The sequence below is a fragment of the Pararge aegeria genome, chromosome 19 (genome assembly GCF_905163445.1).
Source record: "Pararge aegeria chromosome 19, ilParAegt1.1, whole genome shotgun sequence".
Taxonomy (NCBI): Eukaryota; Metazoa; Arthropoda; class Insecta; order Lepidoptera; family Nymphalidae; genus Pararge; species Pararge aegeria.
The window spans coordinates 11,976,899-12,000,650 of NC_053198.1; the positions used below are offsets into that span (position 1 = coordinate 11,976,899).

Sequence of the window (23,752 nt, forward strand, 5' to 3'; positions counted from 1 at the left end):
CCAAGAAAACCGAATATTCTCTAGGTAAAGAAACGAACACATAAATATATAGGACGGAGTGAGATAGAAAACATTATACATTTTTTTTTCTATTCGTGTTACCATGAAAACTAAATAATATATATCCTAATAGTTCTGATAATCTACATCCAACTCAATCTCCCGGAGGCTACTTTTAAGAAGTTACGCTTCCGCCGTGTGTGAATTAATTGCACAGGATTTTCCCTTTCATATGGTATCAATCTTTATTCAGTTAAATAAACTCTTTTTGTGTATCTTTCGACAATCGTACATAAGGAATAAACTCCAGTCGTGCGTCGGAGCTGACACACACTTTTTTTTCTTGATACTTTACTTAAAGTGGCAGTTAACATTTCTAGAAATGTAAATTTAAGCGAAGAGCACCACCCCAGAAGATCTTTGTCGGCGTGGCCAATACCATATAAGAAATATATTAATATTGAACTAGGCTTCCATTTTACATTTATGTTTTTATGAAATACATCTTGCGTACTTTGCTTACTTAATAGATTTAAACGTCTCTCAACTTAACAACTTCTTTTTAAAAGAATTTAATACAATTCAGTCCATTTCATACCCACCATTTGGGATTTCTAGGATGATGGGTTGCCTTTATCACTGCCTAACTACAAGTTTCGTAAAAACGGTTCGGTATTGATATATATATATATATATATATATATATATATATATATATGTTTTATTTGTGTATATATTGTTTATGTATTCGTAGGTAGTAATAAGAATGTAGGTTTATAATAATTTTACACCACCTATTTGTTCTCGCTCTTGTTGTCCTAATCCCAAGGTTGCCTGGCAGAGATCGCTTTTAAGCGATAAGGCCGCCTTTTGTATTCTACTCCAGTCTGTGTGTTTCTCTCTATTCTTCCTTTATCTTAGCTTTTAACTGTGTAGTAGTGTGCAAATAAAGAGTTTAAATAAATAATAATAAATGAATCAACAATTGACTTTAAAAGTAAATCGTTCGTAATTTTTTAACTTTGATCTTAAAAGTAAGTGCAAAAGTTCTCAAAGTAAAAGGAAGGAGTTCTCCATGTTCAACGGAACACGACAATGTCTTTGTCAGTGGATATTGCTGCTTTAAGAGCGTAATTAGCGCTATTCGAGAATATTACGGTACTTGCAATAATAAGAGGCTTCAGTGCAGTAGCGTTAGGTAAGATGTTAAACGTTTTCTTTAATTATATAGCTCTGTATATATCACGGCAGAAATATTCCTGTTGATAAAAAAATAATAGATCTATTCGTTATAATTTGTAACTGAAACGTTTGTTTGTTATCTCAGAACTCCATCATTTATAAAAGGATTTAGATAATTACTTGTTGATTTAAACGATATATTATAAAAGGTATAATTTAAAAATTGTAAATTCTATAAACCTTTAGGGTATTCATTGGTAATTCATTAAAGTAAATTGTGTATTTTAATTTGTAGGTATTTATAGATTGTATTACTAACAACACGGCACGGGGATTTATACAGCCGATTTCCAAACTCCGGGCTGGTACTGAAAATTCTATAACAGAAAAAACAATACCTAACAATTAATATTCGCCCTAACCGGGATTCGAACCCAGGATCTCGAGATCCGTAGTTGAACATGTCAATAACTAGACCAACGAGGCAGTTATTAGTAATAATAATAATAAGTATTATTTATATTAGACTGTATATCCTAGTCGGCTAAAACTAAAAGCAAAAGGTTTGCGATCACATAAGGGACAATAAAATCTATGCTATAAACATTTGAATCTCGACTCGAAAATCCTAGAGGTGCCATTGGAGTATCATAGCAGCAATATCCTACATATTGTTCGCTGTTACGACTGAGTGGCTTCGTTGCCTGAGGTGCAAAATGCTCACTGCATTTTAAACGAAGAACTGCTACTGTATATTTCGTAACAGTTTTACCAGAGCAAATTGTTTCACGTACGTTTTGAGTGGGCGCATTTCTTTGACCGAATGAAAAACACAATTAATTTGATTGTAAGTATGATTTTAGTTTGAGGGAATTTATTTGACTTGATTATTTCAGTTTGCATAATAAATTTATATGAGCCTGCCCAGTGCTCATAGATAATTAACGAAGGGTTAACTGATATGATTGCCGAACGTATTGTAATTAGTTATACTTGAGTATATTGCTCACTTTAATCAACACCTTGCCTTGCATGCCACTGGCGTTCTAGTTATTATATTATAAAGGTCACAGAGTATCTATTTTATTTTTGGTATAACATCTTTCCGTGGTGTCAATATTATGGTATCTGTCAGCAGCTGGAAATCTATAAAATATCGATTGAATCAAATGAGTCAGGGTGACCAGATTGAAAACACTAAAAGAAAAATACCAATTTGAATAACAAGAACGGAAAAGTTCGGCGCAAAAATCAATCCAACAGCCATTTGAAAATCTTTTCACTATCATCGCTTTCACAGTAAATTGAGCACGAATTTTGGCTTGGCACCCACATTCAGCGTCGAGAGGTTGTTGTATGGAAACCGTTTTACGACTAAAATCTTAAAGTATATAATTGTCGTCTTAACCGTTGTCTACTTCTCCAATTCCCTTACATCGCACTTTTGAGCCGCTTCCAACCAGCGCGGTGTTTCTTACGAGACGCTTGAAGTAATCTAGCCCCCTAATGGTAAACCATTCCATAGCATAAGTAGTAGTAGAGTTTTTTATGGCAGAGCTCGTCCGAGAATATTACCATACCAAGCTTATTTCTGCCGCCAAGTAGAATTGATGCGTTCCGGTCTGAACGGCGTGGTTGTCGGTGTAATTACAGGCACATGCGGCTTAAGAACTACGCCTCAGATTGGTGACGCACAAGACGTGTACCGCGCATACACTGCAAAGTGTTGCGCGTTTATAGTCGATGGGTAATACTTTCTATTTACCATCTGCTTAGTCCGTCAATTATTACTATAAAAAAAACCACCAATGCTGCGTTTGCGGATACGACTTGCGATTCCAGCACGTTGGTTACAAATGCCCTTTGGTCTTCGGAAGTATTATGTCGAAGGTATTTTGTCAACCTTACTTCGTAATTCCTTGAACGAGCTCATCATTATCATCACATCAACCTATTACCGGCCCACTACAGAGCACGGGTCTCCTCCAACAATGAGAAGGGGTTAAGCCTGTAGTCTGCCAGACTGGCCCAGTGCGATGGACACAAGGTGTGTGGAACACCTTAAAAAGTTGAAAGTTTGTATTAAACGTAAGCTTATAGAAAACTCCTATTATAGTATAAAGGACTACGTAATCGATAAAAAAGCTTAGGTGTAAATTATTGCTCTAAACAGGTTGCTCTTCTAATAATTTAAAATGACATTGTGAGATGGTGATAACAAAAAAAGAAACACCCGGCTAAGTTTGTTGTGGGCTTCTTCTTAGACCAGGACGCGTTTGGAACCCTCGTAGCTTTAGTTTTAAGTTTACGAATGTGGTTATCGCCATCATCTCACTACCGAGTAATTCTTATGTACGCATCAAAAGTGCCATCTATGGGCCTACTTGAATAAAGATTTTTTGACTTTGACTTTGACTTTGACACCTTTGAGAACATTACGAAGATACCTCAGGCATGCAGATTTCCTCATGATGTTTTCCTTCACCGTTGAAGCAAGCGATATTATGATAACTTAAAACGCTCATAACCTAGAAAAGTTACAGGTACGTCCTAGCACGTGCTAGGATTGGAACTCGGCCCCCCAAAAGTTCAATCGAGCTCCTGCCCAATGCGCTATCATTCTGAACTAACTCGGCAAATCATAAATACATTGAAACTATCTTGCAGGGATTCTGACTTTATTATGCGGGATTCCATCATAACTGATGGAAAGCAATGATGAGGCTGTGATAAGAGCGCGCTTGGCGAGAAGTAACACTTACTATTAACTGTGGTAACGTGAGTTTTTTTTTTATTTAAGGCACAATTTTTATTTGACAGAATAGTTGGTGAGATCTGTAGTTGGTACGTTTGTGCAGGGCGGCTAACTTTGATCGTTAAAATTAATATAAATGATGTAAGAACTATATCAGTCGATTACGCCCTTTTTAGTTTTGCTAACGGAGGAGACAGACTGTTTCTGATCATAAAACCAACTGGTTAAAGATGTACAATTACTTCGAATACAAGAGATAGATAATTTTCACTTTCTAAGCTTATGTAGAATCTCGTAAAGCAGAATATCGATAAATGGTTTCGGGGGTAGAATTTTTAATACTTGTTTGAAAGCCCTAATAGATAAAAACTAAATATTTTGTAAACCCCATAAAATAACATACATCGCACCAATCGAATTTTTAATCTCCTTTTTTTTATTTGGACAAAAATGATTTGCTTGTTACTTTATGCGCGTTTCTGGTTGGCCATCGACAGGGTTCGTTTTCGACATTAGAAAAACGTTCGCTGGCGTCAGCAAAAAAAAAAACGTGTCTAAATAATTGTATTACCAATTGTTTCACAAACTGGTCGTCAAATTAAGCCAATATTGTCGATTCGTTAAATTTGATTTGGTTAAAATTATTTTGTAGATCCCTTTGTTACAGTGCTATTATCCGATTTTAATGAATATTCGTCAAAACATTTTTAACGCACGGATGGACCGTTGGGCAAAACAAAAAATACATGATATATAAAGCCATGGCCAAATTTGTCAAGGTATTTCGGAGAGACGGGTTTAAATAACGGAGACTTTACTATTATTAAAATGTTTTTAGAACTGTGCAAACTATATAAAGCGAACATCTTTGGACACTAGGAAGTGGGTATTTAAAACGAAAATAATAGCTTGCTTGGTTAACAGACAAATAATTTATAGAAGCTAGTTTTTTTTTAAATCTTTTTCAGAGAAGCTAGTTTTTTTTTTTAATTCTATTTCTTCATAGTATCTATTTCTTCTATTGCTTCATAGAAGCTAGATGGAAAAATCCCAAATCTGTTTTTAAGCCTATTTATTCTTTTAGTCGACCAATCAGCACTGGGCCTGTAGACTACGGTCCTTACCCCTTCTCATTGTGGAAGGACACCCGTGCCCTTGAGTGAGCCGGTAATCGGTTAATATGATGTTTTTTTATAGTACCGTATAGAGTTTACATTGTGTATAAAAAAACGCAGTTATCATATTTTCAAATGTACCCATTTACCAACTCTGAGTCGAAAACCGATTCACTAAACAGTCGCCCCTGCAATCGTCATTAATCAGTCAGAATCCAACATTAGTTGCAGTTCATTGAACTTTGACGATCAGCCATTTGCACACTTCAAAATCCTGTAACATTTCAACTTAACTCGCAGTTACAACCATTATCGGTTTAACAGTAAATTGAACAAACGTCTCTTCCATTGGAGGTTTTGTTTGAAACACAAACTTTAAGTTTGGCACGGGATTTGGTATTTCAAGGGTTTTATTACTGTTTGATAACGAGAACGATTTAGTTACTAGGTGTGTGTGTTGCACTGCTACAATAAATAAGGCAATAAGAAAGTTTTCTTTGTTTCTATTTGCACGTTGTCCACGGTAAAACACAGGCGGTAATTATGTAGTAGGGGTTGGGGGTTGTAAATGTGTGTTTTTGTGCATTTGCTTTTTACTGTTTTTCTTAAAATCTATTTGTCGTTCCTTGTATTAAATAGTTATTCATCTGGGCAGTTTTATCCTGTGTGTTTGTGCGTTTTATTTATACTGTTTTCCGGAACAACTATTGCCTACTTTTATAATGCGGTTTCTCGTATTACTTAATTAAAGGTTTAGGAATTTGGGCTTAATTATAGTGCGGTGGTTTGCATAAAATATTTATGGATATACATCCGGGAAGGTTTTTATATATTTCATTGTGCGAGTTGTTACTGTTTTCCTGAAAACTACTGGCTACTATTATATTGCGATTTTTCATATCATATATATACAGATATTCATCTGGGCAAGTTCTTAAAGTTAAATATAGTTTCAGAATAATATTAGGCAAGTCGTGACGACCAATTAGCGCATTGCGCAGCCTGCTTTCTGAACCCAGGGCTGTGGATTCGATTCCCACACTGGAAAATGTTTGGCTGAAGAACATGAAAGTTTTTCGGTGTTTGGGTGTTTATTCGGTATATTATAAGTATTTATGTATATTATTCATAAATATAAATATATCAGTCATCTTAGATACCATACCACGAGCTACGTTTACTTTTGGGCTAGATGGTGATGTGTATATTGTCGTGGTATAATTTTTTATAGCCTATCATTTATAGATTTTCATTTTTTTTAATTCTTAACTATGCTTAAAAAATAAAAAACATTATTAACATTTTATAAGAAAAACATCCACCCTCCGCTGTCGGGGCTTTTGAATGCCCAAGCAACCGATGGTCAGGGCTCCAGAGTAAGGAACCTCCTCACAATACAGGCCGTTTCATGGACTACTGCCTTCTGTATCCGACTCGTGATCCAACAACCAAGCGAAAGCTTCTTAAGATGTTGGTCGAGGCTTTTTACGAGAAGACCATTGGCTGAAACGACGATCGGAACAATAACGGTCGACTCAACAATAGTACTATAATTATTATTATTTATATCATTGGTTACCTGGAAAAGATCACTATGTAGCGATAAGGCCGATAATTTTATACACTGTGTTGTATAATTATAATTTTTTTCCTGTTTTTTTTGTTGGATAAGCAATAAAGTGTAATTCATTAATTCATGAAACTATTATTTAAAAATAACACTCCTTTGCTACGCCATTGACAGTATATTTTGGTTTTTTATTAGTAAATTTTAAAATAAATATCTACACAACTCGTTTCTGTCTCAGTTTCGTATGAGTAATATGTATAGCATAGTAGAGCTTAGCTGTTCAATTGCTGATTTGTGGACTTGAATGCTTATTATATAAAAAAAAAGAATCAAAAGGAAACCTTTCTATTGTAAAATCTCGCAGCATCAGATCAGTGTCGATGCCATATACGTTTCACCGCCCTCAACTTACCCACCTCCCCCCCTTACCTGAAAGGGGTGTGGCAGTTTAATAAAAGTTATATCTCTAATATCTTTCCGTTTTCTGGCATCGTCATCGGCATCGTATAAAAATGCTAGTGGCTTGACGCGACATCTTATAAAAGCTACTTTATAGAACTTAATATTCGCAAATCGACACCAGAACTAAAATAAAGGCACCTCGTTGTTATAAAGCTGGCCAGAGGCATTAAGAACTCTTTTCTAAAAAGTAATTTAATTAATCCTGTAGTAAAATAATTATTTATTTTAATGAAAAAATCTACTTTCTATGACAAAGATACACAGACTAACAGACAACTTAGTCAAATTTCAAATACCCGTCTCTTCTAACGTCTGGGGTTTAAAATTACGACAGATAACATATTTCGCTATGTCATCTGTACATTTTAGAAATTAGTTTTTAAATGAGTGAAATGCGCGATGGCTCAGCGTTGTGAGTGCTTTGAACTGAAAAAAAATAGTGAGAGAAGCACCTGAGGTACGGTTCATTTAAAAAATATACTCCCCCGTGGTTTCCAGTCTAATTAGCATCGAGTGTCCACATCGCAGTACAAGAGGTAAGAGCAAACGTGTTCACGGGAAATTAGGTTTTAGGTCCGGAGTTTCTAATTTACTGCCGAGCATGGTTTGAAAATTGTTGACATGATCGCGAGCTACTTGTGTTTTTGGACTCTCAATTTGTAATAAAGACTAAGTACGTGCAAACTGGCGTCCCGTTGTTTCCTTAACTTAAAAGGAAACTCATTACTTGTAAGGCAAGAATGAATGAATGAATATACTTTTATTGAACACCACAAGAAGTACATAAAATAGAAAAGTATAACAAAACAAACTTATACAATTTGAAGGCCTTATCGCTTCATATCGATTTCTTCCAGGCAACCAATGGCGAATAAAACAAATACAGAAAATAGGTTGGTGGTATATGGGTAGCTTTACTACTTACGATCAGTGGCCTAAAATGTATTCAACTTTAGGCAGATAGATGGGCGGATAGACGAATCAGGTGCAATTTTCTGCAAGATTTTTCGTTTGCTTGGTCAATACTTGCAATAATATTTTACACATACGCGTATACATCAGTGTATTATAAAAACATATATTACGTTTTATGCATACGAGTTTTTAGGCAATTGTTTTCCATTTACGATCCACTAATCTTAAAATACGATAAAACAATCGCCGAAAACAGAGAGAAAATTCGCAGGGCATGCAAGGAACAAGTGCTACAAAATGCCGCCATCAATGTTATGCGTAGATGTGAAAACTCATGCGCTTGTAACTACACCAGCAATCGCGCCCTCCATACTAGTAACTCAGTGATCCTACTTGGTGGCAGAAAAAACCCTGGTGGGAGTTCTTACCCGGACAAGTATAAAAAGCTCCACTACGAACAAATGGCCGTTTTTTGAGTAGAGTCAAAATAAAAAAAAAAAAACACAAACAACCGGTGCTCTTGTTTTATTTATCATCATCGTAATCATTACCAATGCCCACAACAGTACGGCTAGCATGGGCAGGAGACATTATATCCCCGGGAAATGGATATAAATTTATGTTATTTATGTTCTCCCACAGCTTTATATACTCTTAGAGCATTGGCGCACAAGTGGAAATAATATAAAAATAATATATATGTGTAGTAATAGACGGGGGTAAACTTCTCCTATTTCATGTTCCAGTGATTTAGCAGGTGGGCACTTTAATTATATTCCTTGTCAGGGGATATAATCGGGGGATATAATTTTCCACACCACACTGGCCAAGGGTAGATTCTTAGACTTCACATGCCTGTGAGAACATTATATAGAACTCTTAGGATTGCAGGTTTCCTCACGATGTTTTCCTTCACCGTTAAAGCAAGTAATATTTACCATAAAATAACTAAATGACAGTTAAACAATAGAAGGACTATAAAGACATCTAGGGCATACATGTTATCGTGAATGTAAGCTTGTACATAAACGTTTTCAATACTTTTCCCTGCGAATAACGAGCCTCGAAATATTAGTATTCTCTGCGTATATAGCCAGTTACTTGCAAAGTTTCTTTTATTGCTATCCCTAGGCCATTGCTTTTGTGAACGAAATGATATGCACGTGATAAAAATCTCTAGGATTAGAAGTCTGTTGTTTTATGTTTGATATTGAAATTATATTCATATTTCAGAAAAGAGCTGTACGATCAATATGTAAACTTAAATCACGTGAATCCGTGATTCTCTCCGTGAACAATTTATAGAAATTGGCAGAAATAGGTAGCCTCACATTATATTTAAAACAATTTAGTATTTGTAAGACAACATATTAGTCTATATAAACAAAAAGTGGATATAAACAGTCGACTTACAAGAAATTGTCATAAATTAGTGACATCTGCATATCGTCTGCGAAAGGTTACATAAGTCATTTGTGGGATTGAGTATACGCTTTTATAATATGATTCCTAAGGTAATTTTGGACCTACCAATGCAAAAGTTTAAAGAATATGTTAAAACACATTTATTACAGCGAGGTTACTATAAAATTGATGAATTTCTTAATGACAAGGTTGCTTGGATGCAGCCTCTTCCGCTTTCATCTCTCACAAGATAGAAAAATGAATGTTAAAAATGTAAAATGTTAATTGTTTACGTTGGAAAAGAGCAACTGCTGAGTTTCTTGCCGGCTTCTTCTCGAAAGAATCTGCCTTTCGAACCGGTGGTAGAGCCACTACAAACAGACATACTTGAAGTATATTAGGCCAAACTACCTAACTGATTCTGCGTTGAAACCGAGAAGCTTGGTTACAAGCCTTTTTCGATAATGTGGAAATTAGCCTAAGGGACACATACGTCTTACGAAAAAAAAAAAAAAATTAAGATGTGTAAACATAAATTTAAACTTCTTCAAGCTCGGTTTGGACACCTATAATTATACCGATTCATTAAAAGTCTAACTCTTTCATATTTTTAATCAGAGAATATATGTATTCCCCTACAAAAAGCATTGAATCACGAACTACATATAAATGAGGGCTCTGAAAAGTGAGACGAGGGGAACCGACACGACATGTAGACAAAACACTTGTACCGTCTCAGAAGCCACTTGATGTGTGTTTTACGCATCTGGGTGGTATGATGGATATTTACATCGTGAGAAAACCTGAAAGGTGTGTGGAGGCCACATTGTGGGAGTTATGCCGTGCTCTGCAGTGGGCCTGTAACAGGTGGATGTGATGATAGAGTCCCATTGTAGAGTTACATTTGATCTATTTATTGTGACTATGCCAGGGGTATAGACTTAAAAAAAGACTAAGAGCTCATAAAGCTTTCTTGAAATAAAATAATTATTCATATATTCCTCTGCATAAAATCTCGCATCGGAAAAAAAATGAATTAAAATGTTTAAAGCTCTGATTTATTTTTAACCCATTTCATTTCAACAGAAATTTAAAAGAATCTGCATTTTTTAATCCCCGTACAACATCGGTAACACCACTAAAAAGCTTGATTTCGCGCCTATTTTGCAAAAAGCATCGAAAAGGTTCTTTTATCGCTGAATTCAATACGTGAAAGCTACGGCAACATTTTATTTCATAGGTATTTTCTGAGGATTTGACATCGAAAATTTTGGTACGGTATTTTAGACAACTTAAAAAAGCGAAAGGTTTTAAATTTTTCGGATATTATTCTTAAACTGCGTGCCTAATGTTCTTTTTTTCTATGTTGTATTAATATTTCAGTGAAAATGTCTTCCAATTTTATTATTTAGCCAGGGGAGGGAAGATTTGAATTCTTCGGATATCATTTTTTTAAAATACGTACATAATATTTGTATTCAATACAGATTTTTCATGTAGTATAAATACTACAAAATCCGTCATGGAACTACGCGGTACTTGATATCTTTTTTTTAATTTCACATAATAAACCACAGATTTAGGACACAAACAGCCATTCACATGCGTCAAATATAACTTAAAACAGTTATTTGTAACAAAACAATAAAAAATTCGAAATGTAGAAAGTTCACAGAGTGTCAGCTCGAAGCAAACCCCTACTACGTTACGTTTAAAACTCTAATAACATAAATGCTTTTTTAACTATCTCAAATCACATCGTCGCACAGAATTACGAGACATTACAGAGAAATTTAATCTCAAAAACTACATTAATATAAACGTGACATTGCCAAACCTCAATAAATTATTTGGATACGTTTCGATTAAAAAATACGTAGAACGATTTTGTGGTTCAAGAAAGATTTATTACACAGACTGCTATTCATTCTTATTTGTTATACGAGGTCGCGTTCAAGATGTTTTATAAACAAAACCGATCGAGTCAGACTCGTGGACTGAGGGTTCTGTATCTCACAAGGAAATGTGTAAAGATATAACATTGCTAATATATTATTTTTAATCATTTTCATTAATTATTCAAGCGTCTCAAAACCACTGACTTGAACAAGTATGAAATATGTCAAAAGGATTATAATATTGCAATATAATTGTTGCGTGGTGTGAATGGATTTCATAAAAGCGATAAACCCAAAATTCCTGGATTTCATAAAATTTTATGATAATCAACATCGATTTACGTAAATCTTTATGAAATCCACGGATTGTGGATTATTTGCTTAATAAATTTCAAAGATAGATGCCTCATGATTCACTTGACCGTCGATAACCCCACTTTAACGTTTTGAACAAAAATTACTTAAATCAATTTTAATTTACAATAAGATTAGACAAGAAATTTCTATTCCAAGTCAATTTCAGTATAGTAGTTATGGAGATTCTCACCAAAAGGGTTCGTTTATATCATTATGGTAAGTAACCCTAAAAAGGAGCTAATTTATGGTTATTTGAAGGAATAAAACAGGCAAGTTGTTTTATTGCACAAATTCGCGAGTGCGTCGACCGCGGAATTGTTATCCATTAACCACCCATGCGAAAGAGGGGTGCTATTCTACCACCTATCTTTTTTCATAAATGCGTTTGGAAATTATCAATTATTTTTAGCTAATGTAGAAATAATGTGGCCGCCTGTCACTCATATTCTACTAGTATAAATTTAAAAACCCTCCGACCTTTAATATAACGCTTTATTAAAAGTGTTAATTATTTTACTAACCAAGCCCATTCATTTGATACCCACATTGAAGGATTTGAAATTTGTCATTTAGCATGGTACTACTAGTCCCTCTCATTTGATGGGAGTTGTGAAAAAATATGTAATCTGCCATTATGTGGCCATCAAACATAGCTTCTCGAAAGAACACTCCGAACGTTTACAGACAGAAAGACAGACAGACAGTCAGACACTCGCACTCACACACACACACACATCCATACAGCCACGTAAAACTTAAAACACCCCCGTCGTTCTTGCGTCGTGGGCTTAAATCACTTCGCTTAATTTTCTTTTGCTGAAAAATCTCCCAGTTCAGCTATGAGTTTGCAAAGTTTTTGTTTTATAATTTCATTTATGTTAAACTTAATCTAAAAGAAGAAAGATCGGTCTTAAGATATCATAATAATTAACATTCAATACAATTATATACTTATTTTTACGGATCGTCAATATTGATTCCGTCATAGGTTTTTAATATGAACCATTGAGATAATTAAAGCGCGCATACTTGGATATTAAATAAATAATAAATAAATATACTACGACAATACACACATCGTCATCTAGCCCCAAGGTAAGCGTAGCTTGAGTTATGGGTACTAAGATGACTGATGAATCTTCTATATATTATAAAAGAGAAAGTGTGTGGGTATTTCCGTATAGGCTCCGAAACGGCTGGACCGATTTCAATGAAACATTCAGGGAATCTTCGAATTGATCTGGCGAGTAATCCTGTAAAGTTTGGTGACGATCGGAGCACTCATATTTTTGATCTGTCAAATACAGCTTTTATTTACTATGATGATATTCTATTGTAGGGTGTACATGGGTGTAGATAATGATTTTCACCCGCTGGAGAAGAGAATAGAAGAGAATGAATACGGAGAGAAATAAATGATTTAATATATTATGAGACTTAAATTAAAAATTTAATTATGTAAGTTTATTGTTTAAATAAAATAAAGCAAAATCTAACCCGGCGAAGCGGGCTGGGTACGCTAGTATTTTTATAAATGATAAACATAAATACTTATAATATACAGATAAACACCCAGACACTGAAAAACATTCATGTTCATCACACGAACATGTTCCAGTTGTGGGAATCGAACCCATGGACTCAGAAAGCAGGATCACTGCCCACTGCGCCAGTCGGCTGTCTTTGTATTAAAGTCGAGGCGCAAGTTTTAATAGCGCTGAGGGATTAATTATGAGTGCACACGTGTTTACTATGCTCTACACATTACGGTAAGTAAAAGCTACCCAAGACGAAACTAAATCCGAACTAAAATGCAGTGCTTTAAGCTTAAAGGTACGCGAGCGTTGGAGCTTCTCTCGTTAGTAGTCTCTCAGATAATAATTGGCTTATTACTCTACAATTAGCCCTTTACTGCAATTCCTAAGCGACCTTGCAGTCTAAGATGGCAACGGGCTAACCGGTTATGTGTTTGGCAGTTATATTTAAATACTCGTAAACGCTTTCTATACGACATTGTAACGGAACGCTAAATCGCTTTGCGTCACTTTTCCTTTAGGCTGGTAACTAAACACCCCCCCCCCCCCCCCCACCACATCTGAACGGAAAAATTTCCCAAATCGCCTCTTTTGGGAATCAAACCTGCGACCTCCACTCAAAAATCAATACGGCTCACCACTGTGCCAGAGAGGTTTTTAGAGCAGCCATTTACAGTTTAGGAATGTGTTATTGAATTTCTGAGCATGTTTTTTTCGTTCGCTGGCATTAATATGACAATCACTTACTTTTAATAAATGTCACCTTATATTACCTTTTTAATATGTAAACTTGATATGAAGTAGGTTATAAGCGAATAATCACAAGGTCTATCAATCACAGATGCCATCTACATTTCTAGTATGTCTTCTTCTTCTTAGTCGTTTCAGTCTTGACAGACTGGTCGTGGTCGTCATCTGGGTTTTGTGGCTCGCTTGACAATACTTCGCCACTTTTCTAGTATGTACATGACAAATTAGAGTAATCAAACAAACCTTAGGGTTTTAGTAGTAGCTTTTTGTGACAGTGCTTGTCCGGGGGGGTACTACCGCCATGCATGTTGTCTACCGCAGAGAAACGTTGCGGTATTCTAGTCAGAAGGGCGTTATTCCAGGTATATGAGGCTTAGCACCTTTGACTTAGATCGATGGATAAAGGCGGCATATTGTAGGACTCGTAATAAAAAAAAAATTATAATTAATGAAAATTTTTAAAACAATATCGTATTAAATCTTCTATCTGATAAAAAAGAAGACAAATAGTATGAAACTATAAGTCGTTTTCAGTAAACGACGATGATGTTTGTTTTAGTCTTTGTTGCTCGGTAAATTTTGTGTAACTATCCGCTCATACTTACATTTTCTTTTTAGCTGCATTTAGTTATGTTAATAGATATTGCATATAGTATATAGAGTTATAGTCCGCTTAGTATAGTTTTAAGTATAATATTTTCTCTATTAGGCGATTTTTGTAATTATTTATTTACATTCAAACAGTTTCCAAACAGCTTGTGGTTGTACTGCCTAACTAACTATTCAAGCCGACAAACCGTACATATCCCCACTTTGTTTCTCATCGACTAACGCCCCAAGCTAACAGTAATGTGATTACCTTTCCAACTTTCTCTCTGCTTATTCTAATCAGATTAATTAAAAGCTTACAGATAAAAGATAAAACCGCAACGGTAAACACACAAACTATTTAATTAACTGAGGTTTTGGCAAATGTTTTACCGACTTCGAATCATCAAGCGATAAATCGCTTGATGATTCGAAGCTCCGAGTATCTTTTATTCTATTGCTTAATATGTGATCATGCAGTCTAAGATAGTAATGTGCCCAACCGTTGTAACTATACCAAAGGTCCCAAATAATAAAAGCACTGACCCTCCAGAGATTAAGACCCTAATCTTGTTGGCCCATAATAACTCAAGACTTTGAGAACGACAGAAGCAAGTCCAGATTTTCCTTAAATGGCATGGCATTAAAATAGTATTTAGATAACCACTATCAAGGTCCTATTATCAAGATAATATATTCTTCACTCATCTTTCAATACATCATAGCATATTCAACTTCATCTCCCTACTTCAGGCATTCATATCTCCGTTTAACGGCATAGTGGATTTACTATGTATCACTCTTTTTTCTTCGTACAGGAAGAAGACTTTTATGGTACCATTATCTCTTATAGAAATAATGGCAGTTGCGAGCTCCAACACACGCAGCGCAACGGTGGACTCCTACCCGAGCTAGGATTAAAAACAAGTTCGATTGTGAGACACAATACTAACACTTCGGCTTCGGAGTGCTGAGTGTGTCCGATCGCATCGCCCCTTACAGTAGTTACGAGGCGGGCCTCATGCAGATATGAAAAATTAAACTTCACAACATTATTTATTTAATAATGCCATGTTTTAGTCCGTCTCAAAACTTAATTATCAGGCAAAGTTTGGTTTCGAATTAAAATTATGAGGTCCAATTTACATTCTATTTTACGTTATTTAGCATAAAAAGGTAGATTCGTTACACCGTTCATCCGTACGAAGCGTTTTGTTTCATCTTTCCAGATTCGCACCGCAAGTATCTAGAATGACCTTCTGGATTCTTACCTATCTTTCCCATACCGATAATGTCGGTTCCTTTAAATCAAGAATGAATATCATCTTCTAGGCAAATTAGGCTGGGCTTCTATCTCTTACCGTCTTCCTTGTGATTGCAACTAAATGCTCGTGTTTATATTAAAAAAAACTAGCCGTACCAGTGGCTAAGATTACGATTTCAAATAATATATATTATAGTGACTGTACGTGTAATCGGATCCGATATGGAAGTAAATTGGCCTGTCTAAAAATATGTTATGTTAGATTTCATTAAAATTCTCACAATGAAACTTTCGTACAAATAAAAAGCTCCCACATTTATATGGAGATAATATAAAAGCGTAGTTTCATAGTACGTTTCGCGATTTTTGCTCGAGCGTCGCCCTGAGGTTATAAACTATATTTACTTTAAACTTGCTTTATTTCTCTTAGAGTATCGTACTACGTAAGAGCTTTCAACTAAAATTTTAAATTGCAACTAAAAATTCGTTAGGTATAACATAGCATTTTGTTTAAAATATATACAAATTCTGTATTTTACATATTATTAAAACTTAAAAAGTACCATACTGGATAAGTAATAAAACCACCAGTCCGCGTTGAAGCAGCGGGGTGGGTGACACATTATATAAAGCAGATGAAAATGAAGACTTTAGGCTAATGCCTAAGGTTTTAACAGAGCCTTGTGGACTGCGTTTCTTTGGTAATCCAAAGAAACGCAGTCCACAAGGCTCTGTTAAAACCCTTCATAACCTGTCTTATACTTTTAGATATTTTTTCATGTTTTTTGTTTTTGTTTTTTTATATATTAACTAGCGGATCCCAGCGCCATCTGTCGGGCTGATTTGTGAATCTAAACCATCCAGGGTGCCACACAAACGAATACTAAAAAAATCATTCAAATCGGTCCAGCCGCTTAGGAGGAGTTCAGTGACATACACACTCAGAAGAATTATATATATAAAGATAATTGCAACCAAGCAGATGACACATCTGATGTTAGGGGGAAAACCATCTATAAACAGAGCGACACTTCACAGGCCATGCATGGAACAAGTCCTGAAACATGCCGCATTGTGTCCATACATTTGAGGCGTAGGTGTTAAACCTCATGTAAGTAAATACACCAGCAACTTCAGACCGAAACACGGCATTGAAACAATGCTGCTTGGCGGTGAAATAAGCATGGCGATAGTACTTCCCCGGATAAGCACTGTCACAAAATCTCTACTACTACTGAAATAGATCGTTGTAGGTACTATTTAGATTATACTATACTAGCTGTTGCCCGCGACTTCGTCTGCGTTTGATTTTGTTTTAGAACTATAACTATTAGTTCTAAAAAAAATTTAAGTTCTCATTTTATGTGTACTCCACGAACTTCTTAAAAACTACTTTATGGTATTTAAGATGACACTCATTGTACTGCAATTCAAAAATTTAAATTTTTTGTCCATTTAAAAGTGCGTTAAAAATCAAAAACCATTTTAAGATTTTTCATAGACTCCCCAGAAAAACATTTCTGCTTAAAACAAAATTAGCACTAATTGCAAACAGTTATTTGGGGCATTTTTTCCCAAAGGATGCACATGTCGTTAGTAAATTAGGACTCCCGGAAAATACTTTGTGATTTTAATATTCATAGCAACCACTGTACGTTCGTGCAAATGTTCTTTTTTCTGATAGTGTTAGTATATAATATCTTTAATATTAAATTGCTTTTATTATTGGATAGAAGCAGGTGTTACTATGCAGAATTCCATGATACACAATGAAAATAAACTTAGTTTGCTATGCTCCGCGAAAAGAATTTTCTTTGTTCTGGTCTGGTGGGCTTTGGCCGCGGCTAGTTAACACCCTACTGACAAAGAAGTGCCGCTCAGTGATTTAGTGTTTCGGTGCGATTTCGCGTAGAAACACTAAATCACTGCGTAGTAGAAATATGATTATCTTCTATGACCATAATAGACTGCATCAACACTTACCACCAGGTAAGATTGCAGTTAAGGGCTAACTTGTAGTGGAATAGAAAAATAAGCAGGAGATTTTGTACAGTGTAATTTATAATTATTTCAATCTTACACCAAACCGATCTTCAACAATTTACTCTCTACGCACGTTTCGCTCCAACACCGGGGCATCCTCATTAGATGTTGACTTTACAATTAATAATTGTTAAGTGTCTTACAAGTAAACGTACGTGTGTAGACAGTGCATTGCCAATAGATTCGGTGTGGAGTATAAAGATTGATGAAATTAACACCGTACAGATTATCCTGCTTTTCGCGGAGCATATCAAATTAATTACAAAAATATATCGCTTTTAATATGTTTGTGAGCTTACTTTAAAACGAATTTTCTAATTTTCTATGGAAGAAAATCCCGATCTAATAGCCAAAATTCATCTTTTATTCAGTTAGGCGATAAAGTAGGAATAAAACCTACTTATTTTTTTATATCACAATGCAATTTTTTTTATATCACAAAAAACAAGAAATCCGATTTGATAACCAGTGTCATAAACAGACATACTACACATATGTTTTATACTACACATATTTGTAAGGTTATCTTCCATTATGACACCTTGAGCTTCCTGTTTAGTATGTATGACCTTCCGCAACGTAGCGCCTTTAATGCAACATCAATAATCATTTCTTCTTTTTATTTTACTAAGCAAGTGATGATACCGTCTAAGATGATAGAAGGCAAACCAAAGTCAAAGTCAAAGTCATAAATGATGCATACAAATGTGTTGATGGTAGTGTGATGATGGCGATAACCATATTCGTAGTCTTAAAACTAAAGCTATCAGGGTTCCAAACGTGTCCTGGTCTAAGAAGACGCCCACATCAAACTTAACCGAGTGTTTTTTTTAGTTATTACCATCTCATACTGTCATTCGAAATAATTAGAATGGCAAGCCTGGTTAGAACAATAACTCACATTTACTTACCTATTAGGATATGGCAATAGAAGTGTTATAATATACTTCTAAATAGGTTTGTACGGGGTAATGTACCGGAACGCTAAATCACTTGATAGCATGACTTTGACAGTAATCTACGGCTCAATTCTTCATTCTAAATTCTACAGAACACAATAAAAAAAAAATCCCAAATAACCCCTGCTCTACCTCTGGATCTAACTTAGAACCTCACAGATGCTTACCACTCTGCTAAAGCAAGTAATTTTTCATAAGGATTTCATATATTTTTTCATTAAACTATTCAAAGTTTTACCTCGTTTAATTTTCACCAAAAATAGCTTAAATTACGAGCTTCCGGGAGTTTTTGGGCGTCGTTCCCAAAGGACTGAAATGTCGTTTGTAAATGTCAGCTTCGTGTGATTTTTTTATAAAACACGCTACTTCAAACGAGTATATTCGTTTTGTTTAAAAACCCGTGGTTAAAGGTAAATACAACTAACTCATTATCATTATTAAGTACCGGCCCACTGCAGGACATTGGTCTCCTCTGAGAATGAGAAGGGTTCAGGCAATAATCCACCACGATTGCCCTGTGTAAATTGCTAGACTCGACGCGCTCTTGAGAACATAGTGGGGAATTCTCAGGCATGCTGGTTTCCTCCTGCTGCACTTCACCATTAAAGCATGTTAAAAACGAACATAACTCTGAAAATTTAGAGGTGTGTACAAGCGAGCTCTTCATTCAATACTAACTGTTCTTTCATATTATTAAAATGAAGCTTAATTTGCTTTATTCCGCGAAAAGCAAGAGAATCTGTATCGTGGAATTTATAGTCAAAGTCAAAGTCAAAGTAAAAAATATCTTTATTCAAGGAGGCCCAACGGTGGCACTTTTGATGCGTACATAAGAATTACACGGTAGTGTGATGATGGCGATAACCATTCGTAAACTTAAAACTAAAGCTATGAAGGTTCCAAGCAGAAGCCCACAACAAACATAGCCGGGGTTTTTTTTCGTTATCACCATCTCACAATGTCATTTAAAATTATTAGAACCACACCAAACAGACCTTCGGCAATGTACCTTTTTACGCACGTTACGCTCCGAAACCGGAGCATCCTCAGGAGATGTTGACTTGCAGGAGGTTACATTTCCGAAAAGTAGCCTACGTTGCTCTCCGTCCTTTTAACTTACTTTATGCAAAATATCATGTAGATTGGTTGCAACTGAAGAATAAATGAACAAACACACAAGATTTTTTAACACGGTAGTGAGATCAAAATTGACGGCGAGTCTTTATCTAAAAAAAAGTAATCTAAAAATACGTATTTCTTTGTTTCAGGCTGACGATGCAGCAGTTTATAAGCATCACACTAATCACCATCACAGCGGACATCGTTTCGGCTGATGGAGACATCAGGGAACACCAGGGTCCCCAGACATGCGGGGGTCGGCTGAAAGGGCCTGTCGGCGTGATCCAGACCCCACACTTCCCCAATCCGTTTCCCGTCCCTATCAAGTGCAAATGGATTATCGAACATGACATTGTAAATGGAACTATATCGATTTACTTCACGCAGCAGTACACCACAAGTGGGTTGACGTTTACGGAGTACATGTACTACGACGAAACGTATAAGTTGGGTGAGAGGCAAGCCTTGAGTGTTACTGAAGAAAATATCACTAGGATCAAATGGTTACAGGTAAGAGTTAGCTAATAATACTTTTGCTGTTTTTTTTGAGTTCCTACACTGTTTATGGAAGTTAGCTAAGTTGATAAAAAATTCAATGAAATTGCTCAAAGAGTTGTACTCTTTATAGCTGTATATCTCATCTATTTCATTTTCCAATTTTATGGTAAACGTTTACAACATCAGAGGTAAACTAATTACTGTAAATTGCTATATGAACAATTTGACTAACTACCTATTCGAGAAACACTTCCTAAGTGGAGTGGTTTTTGATGTTCCAATATAGGTCGTGTACACAGTTTCTGTATGTTCTTAAATCTGTAATATAAATAATATGCAAATATATTTTGCTCGGACTTTTCAGACTTTTAATCTCAGAAATTCACGTCAGAGAATACATACCGACTTTGCAACTTAAAAACAAACTACAATTTAATCAGAGCAGAAAAACATCGTGATATTTAGAAATTGAACCAATCCAAATCGTTATTCAAAACAAACGCACACCAAGTTTCTTGAGTCACGTCGTTAACAATACAACTTTTTAGTTCGAGTGAGTGAGTTTGTTTGAAAATGTTTTCCTTGGAAATGATTTCCCTATGATGTAAAAAGCTATGCAATAATGATCAGACTTTACGTTGAATCCGTTGAATCTTTTTATTTTCTGTCGAATTTTTTCTTTCGGAAGTAGGAACATTGATTCCAGCGGATTTTCATTAAATTCGGTGGTTCTACGTGCTAATAATATTACCTACTGTTTGACAAAATTAGGCCTTTGACCTCGTAATGGATATACGCAACTTTGTTGCCTCTTCGTCCATTCATTAAGGTTTTGACACATAGACTGTCAATGCCCTTTTTCTGAAATTTTATGTTTCTAGATAAGCGATTTAAATGATATACTTGCAGCTTTTCGAATCTTGTTCTTATAAAAATGAAGTTGAAACGTTAAGGTTATATTTCACTGTTTTTTACCGCATTGTTTTCTATATTTTATTCAAACAAATACCAATTATAGAAACATGACGTTTCTACAAATATAGCAGATACGGGTACTGGATGTCAACTCAAACCATCCTCAGTCTAGAAAGGAGAAGCCCTGTAGTGGGCCGGTAATGGATTGATATTTATGAAAAATCTGGAGAAGGTTCTCGACTAGTATTACCTTCTAAGAAACGAACGCTATTCAAACTTTTCACTCCGACGTTGAGTAATCTTTAAGCTACCTAAAGATCACCCAATATCATATTCTGTTTATATCATCATCATCATCACATCAACCTATAGACGTCCACTGCTGGACATAGGTCATTTGTAGAGAGTTCCAAATTCCACGGTTCTGTGCCGCTTGGATCCAGCGGCTACCTGCGACGTGCTTAATGTCGTCTGTCCACCTCGTTGGGGTCGACCAACGCTGCGCCTACCAGTTCGAGGCTGCCATTCCAGCATTGGAGTAAGTGACTATGCAATCTAAAAGGCAAATTTAAAACCCAACCTAAATTGCATCATACCAGCACATCTTCGTCTGTAGAATAACTATCTACAGCACTAAGAATGTTTACAAAAAGTTTTTTCTTAAATTAGAAGAATATTAATATCTTATTCTGAGAACAACCTGTATATGCGTATGCGCCTCTTGTCATGGTATCTCGACCCTGCTGGCTGGGGTGTATTTATTCACCTAACCGCCTGGAGGTCGACATAGCATTCCATCCATACTAATATTATGAATTCAAAACTGTTTTGCATGTTTTTTGTTTGTTTGTGCTTACTTTAAGTCCTAACTAAGACAATCGACTTGATTTTTGGAATATTAGTAGGTTAAATGACGGAGAGTAACATAGGCTACTTTTTATTTCCGAAAAGCAAACAATTCCCACGGATTTGTAAAATAGGAAAAGACGCGGATGAAAAACGCAGGCAATAGCTAGTTAAACTATAAATAATTCCGCAAAGTAACGCTTTGTAATATCAATCTTCATTTTCAAGTTGGTACCGAATATTTATATTCCAGCGTGCGAATCTTGGAATGAATGCTCGGAAAAATATAGCGCGTATTTCTCTGCTGCCTTTTATTAGAAATTATTTTTTAGAAGCAAGCAAACGAAAGCATTTACAAGAACAATTGAAAAATTTCCGCTAAAATGGTAATTTCCTCGGAGCTCTTGAATGGACATCCGGAAGGCTGCGTCCGCTCCAAGGGCTTTGTGCTGGTGCAATCGTTAGAATGATTTTTGAAATCCCCGCTTCAGCTATGGATTTACCATCAAATATTTAAAACGAGTGCTACAAATATCTCAGTTCCATTTTAACCTCCAAAATTATTTCGACGACGAAATCCAAGCTGGAATAGTTAAATCAATAGCCTATAATCCCTACTAATATTATAAATGTCAATGTAAGTTTGTTTGTTACGCTTTCACGCAAAAACTACTAAACCGATCCTCATTCAACTTTGTACACATATTCTTGGAAGTGTTAAAAGTAATAAAGGTTACTTTTTATCCCTACATTAAGCTCGGTTCCTTTAGGAGAGGGGATGAAAGTGTTTGACAATTTTACACCATAACTCCGACAAATTATAACCGATTTAAATAATTATTAAACAAACAATTAAATATGTATTTAATTTTGTCCGAACTTTGTGTAGATCTGATGAATGCGGTTGGAGACAGAGAACAGAACTCCTCAGCGGACAGCAGCAAACACCTCATTTAAGGCTTAGCGATATTGAATACTTTAAATTATTTAAGAACTACAACTAAATTAAATGCCACATCAAAAAACAAAATCAAACGCAGACAAAGTCGCGGGCAACAGCTAGTAAATAATAAATAAATAATAAATATACTACGACAATTCACACATCGCCATCTAGTCCCAAAGTAAGCGTAGCTTGTGTTATGGGTACTAAGATAACTGATGAATAATTTTAATGAATAATTAACATAAATACTTATAATATATAAATAAACGCCCAGACACTGTTCAAAACATTCATGTTCATCACACAAATATTATCCAGTTGTGGGAATCGAACCCACGGCCTTGGACTCAGGAAGCAGGGTCGCTGCCCACTGCGCCAATCGGCCGTAAAAATAAGAATCCACTGCTAGATTGTTACTTATACTCGGCTCAATGGCTGCACTGATCTTAATGAAAATTGGCTTGGAGATAGCTTTGCATCCTAGACACGGATTTAGCATACTTTTAGCCCGGAAAAACTAAAATTCCCTACAGGTTTTTAAAAAAACCTGTACTATCACTGTCGCGGGCGGTAGCTAGTAAGTAAATAAAAGTTCTTTTTTTGAAAATCACAATCGTATTTTTGCACTAAG

At 35.5% G+C, this 23,752-nt stretch overlaps 1 protein-coding gene across 2 annotated transcripts in view; it reads left to right on the forward strand.

Annotated features, from left to right (window-relative positions):
- Positions 1-23,752, forward strand: part of LOC120632363 — a 610,336-nt gene that overhangs the window by 336,999 nt on the left and 249,585 nt on the right. For both annotated transcript variants that reach the window (XM_039902218.1, XM_039902219.1), the window contains exon 2: positions 20,066-20,426. In XM_039902218.1, coding sequence (XP_039758152.1) covers positions 20,066-20,426 — 361 coding nt within the window. The remainder of the gene's footprint in view (positions 1-20,065; positions 20,427-23,752) is intronic.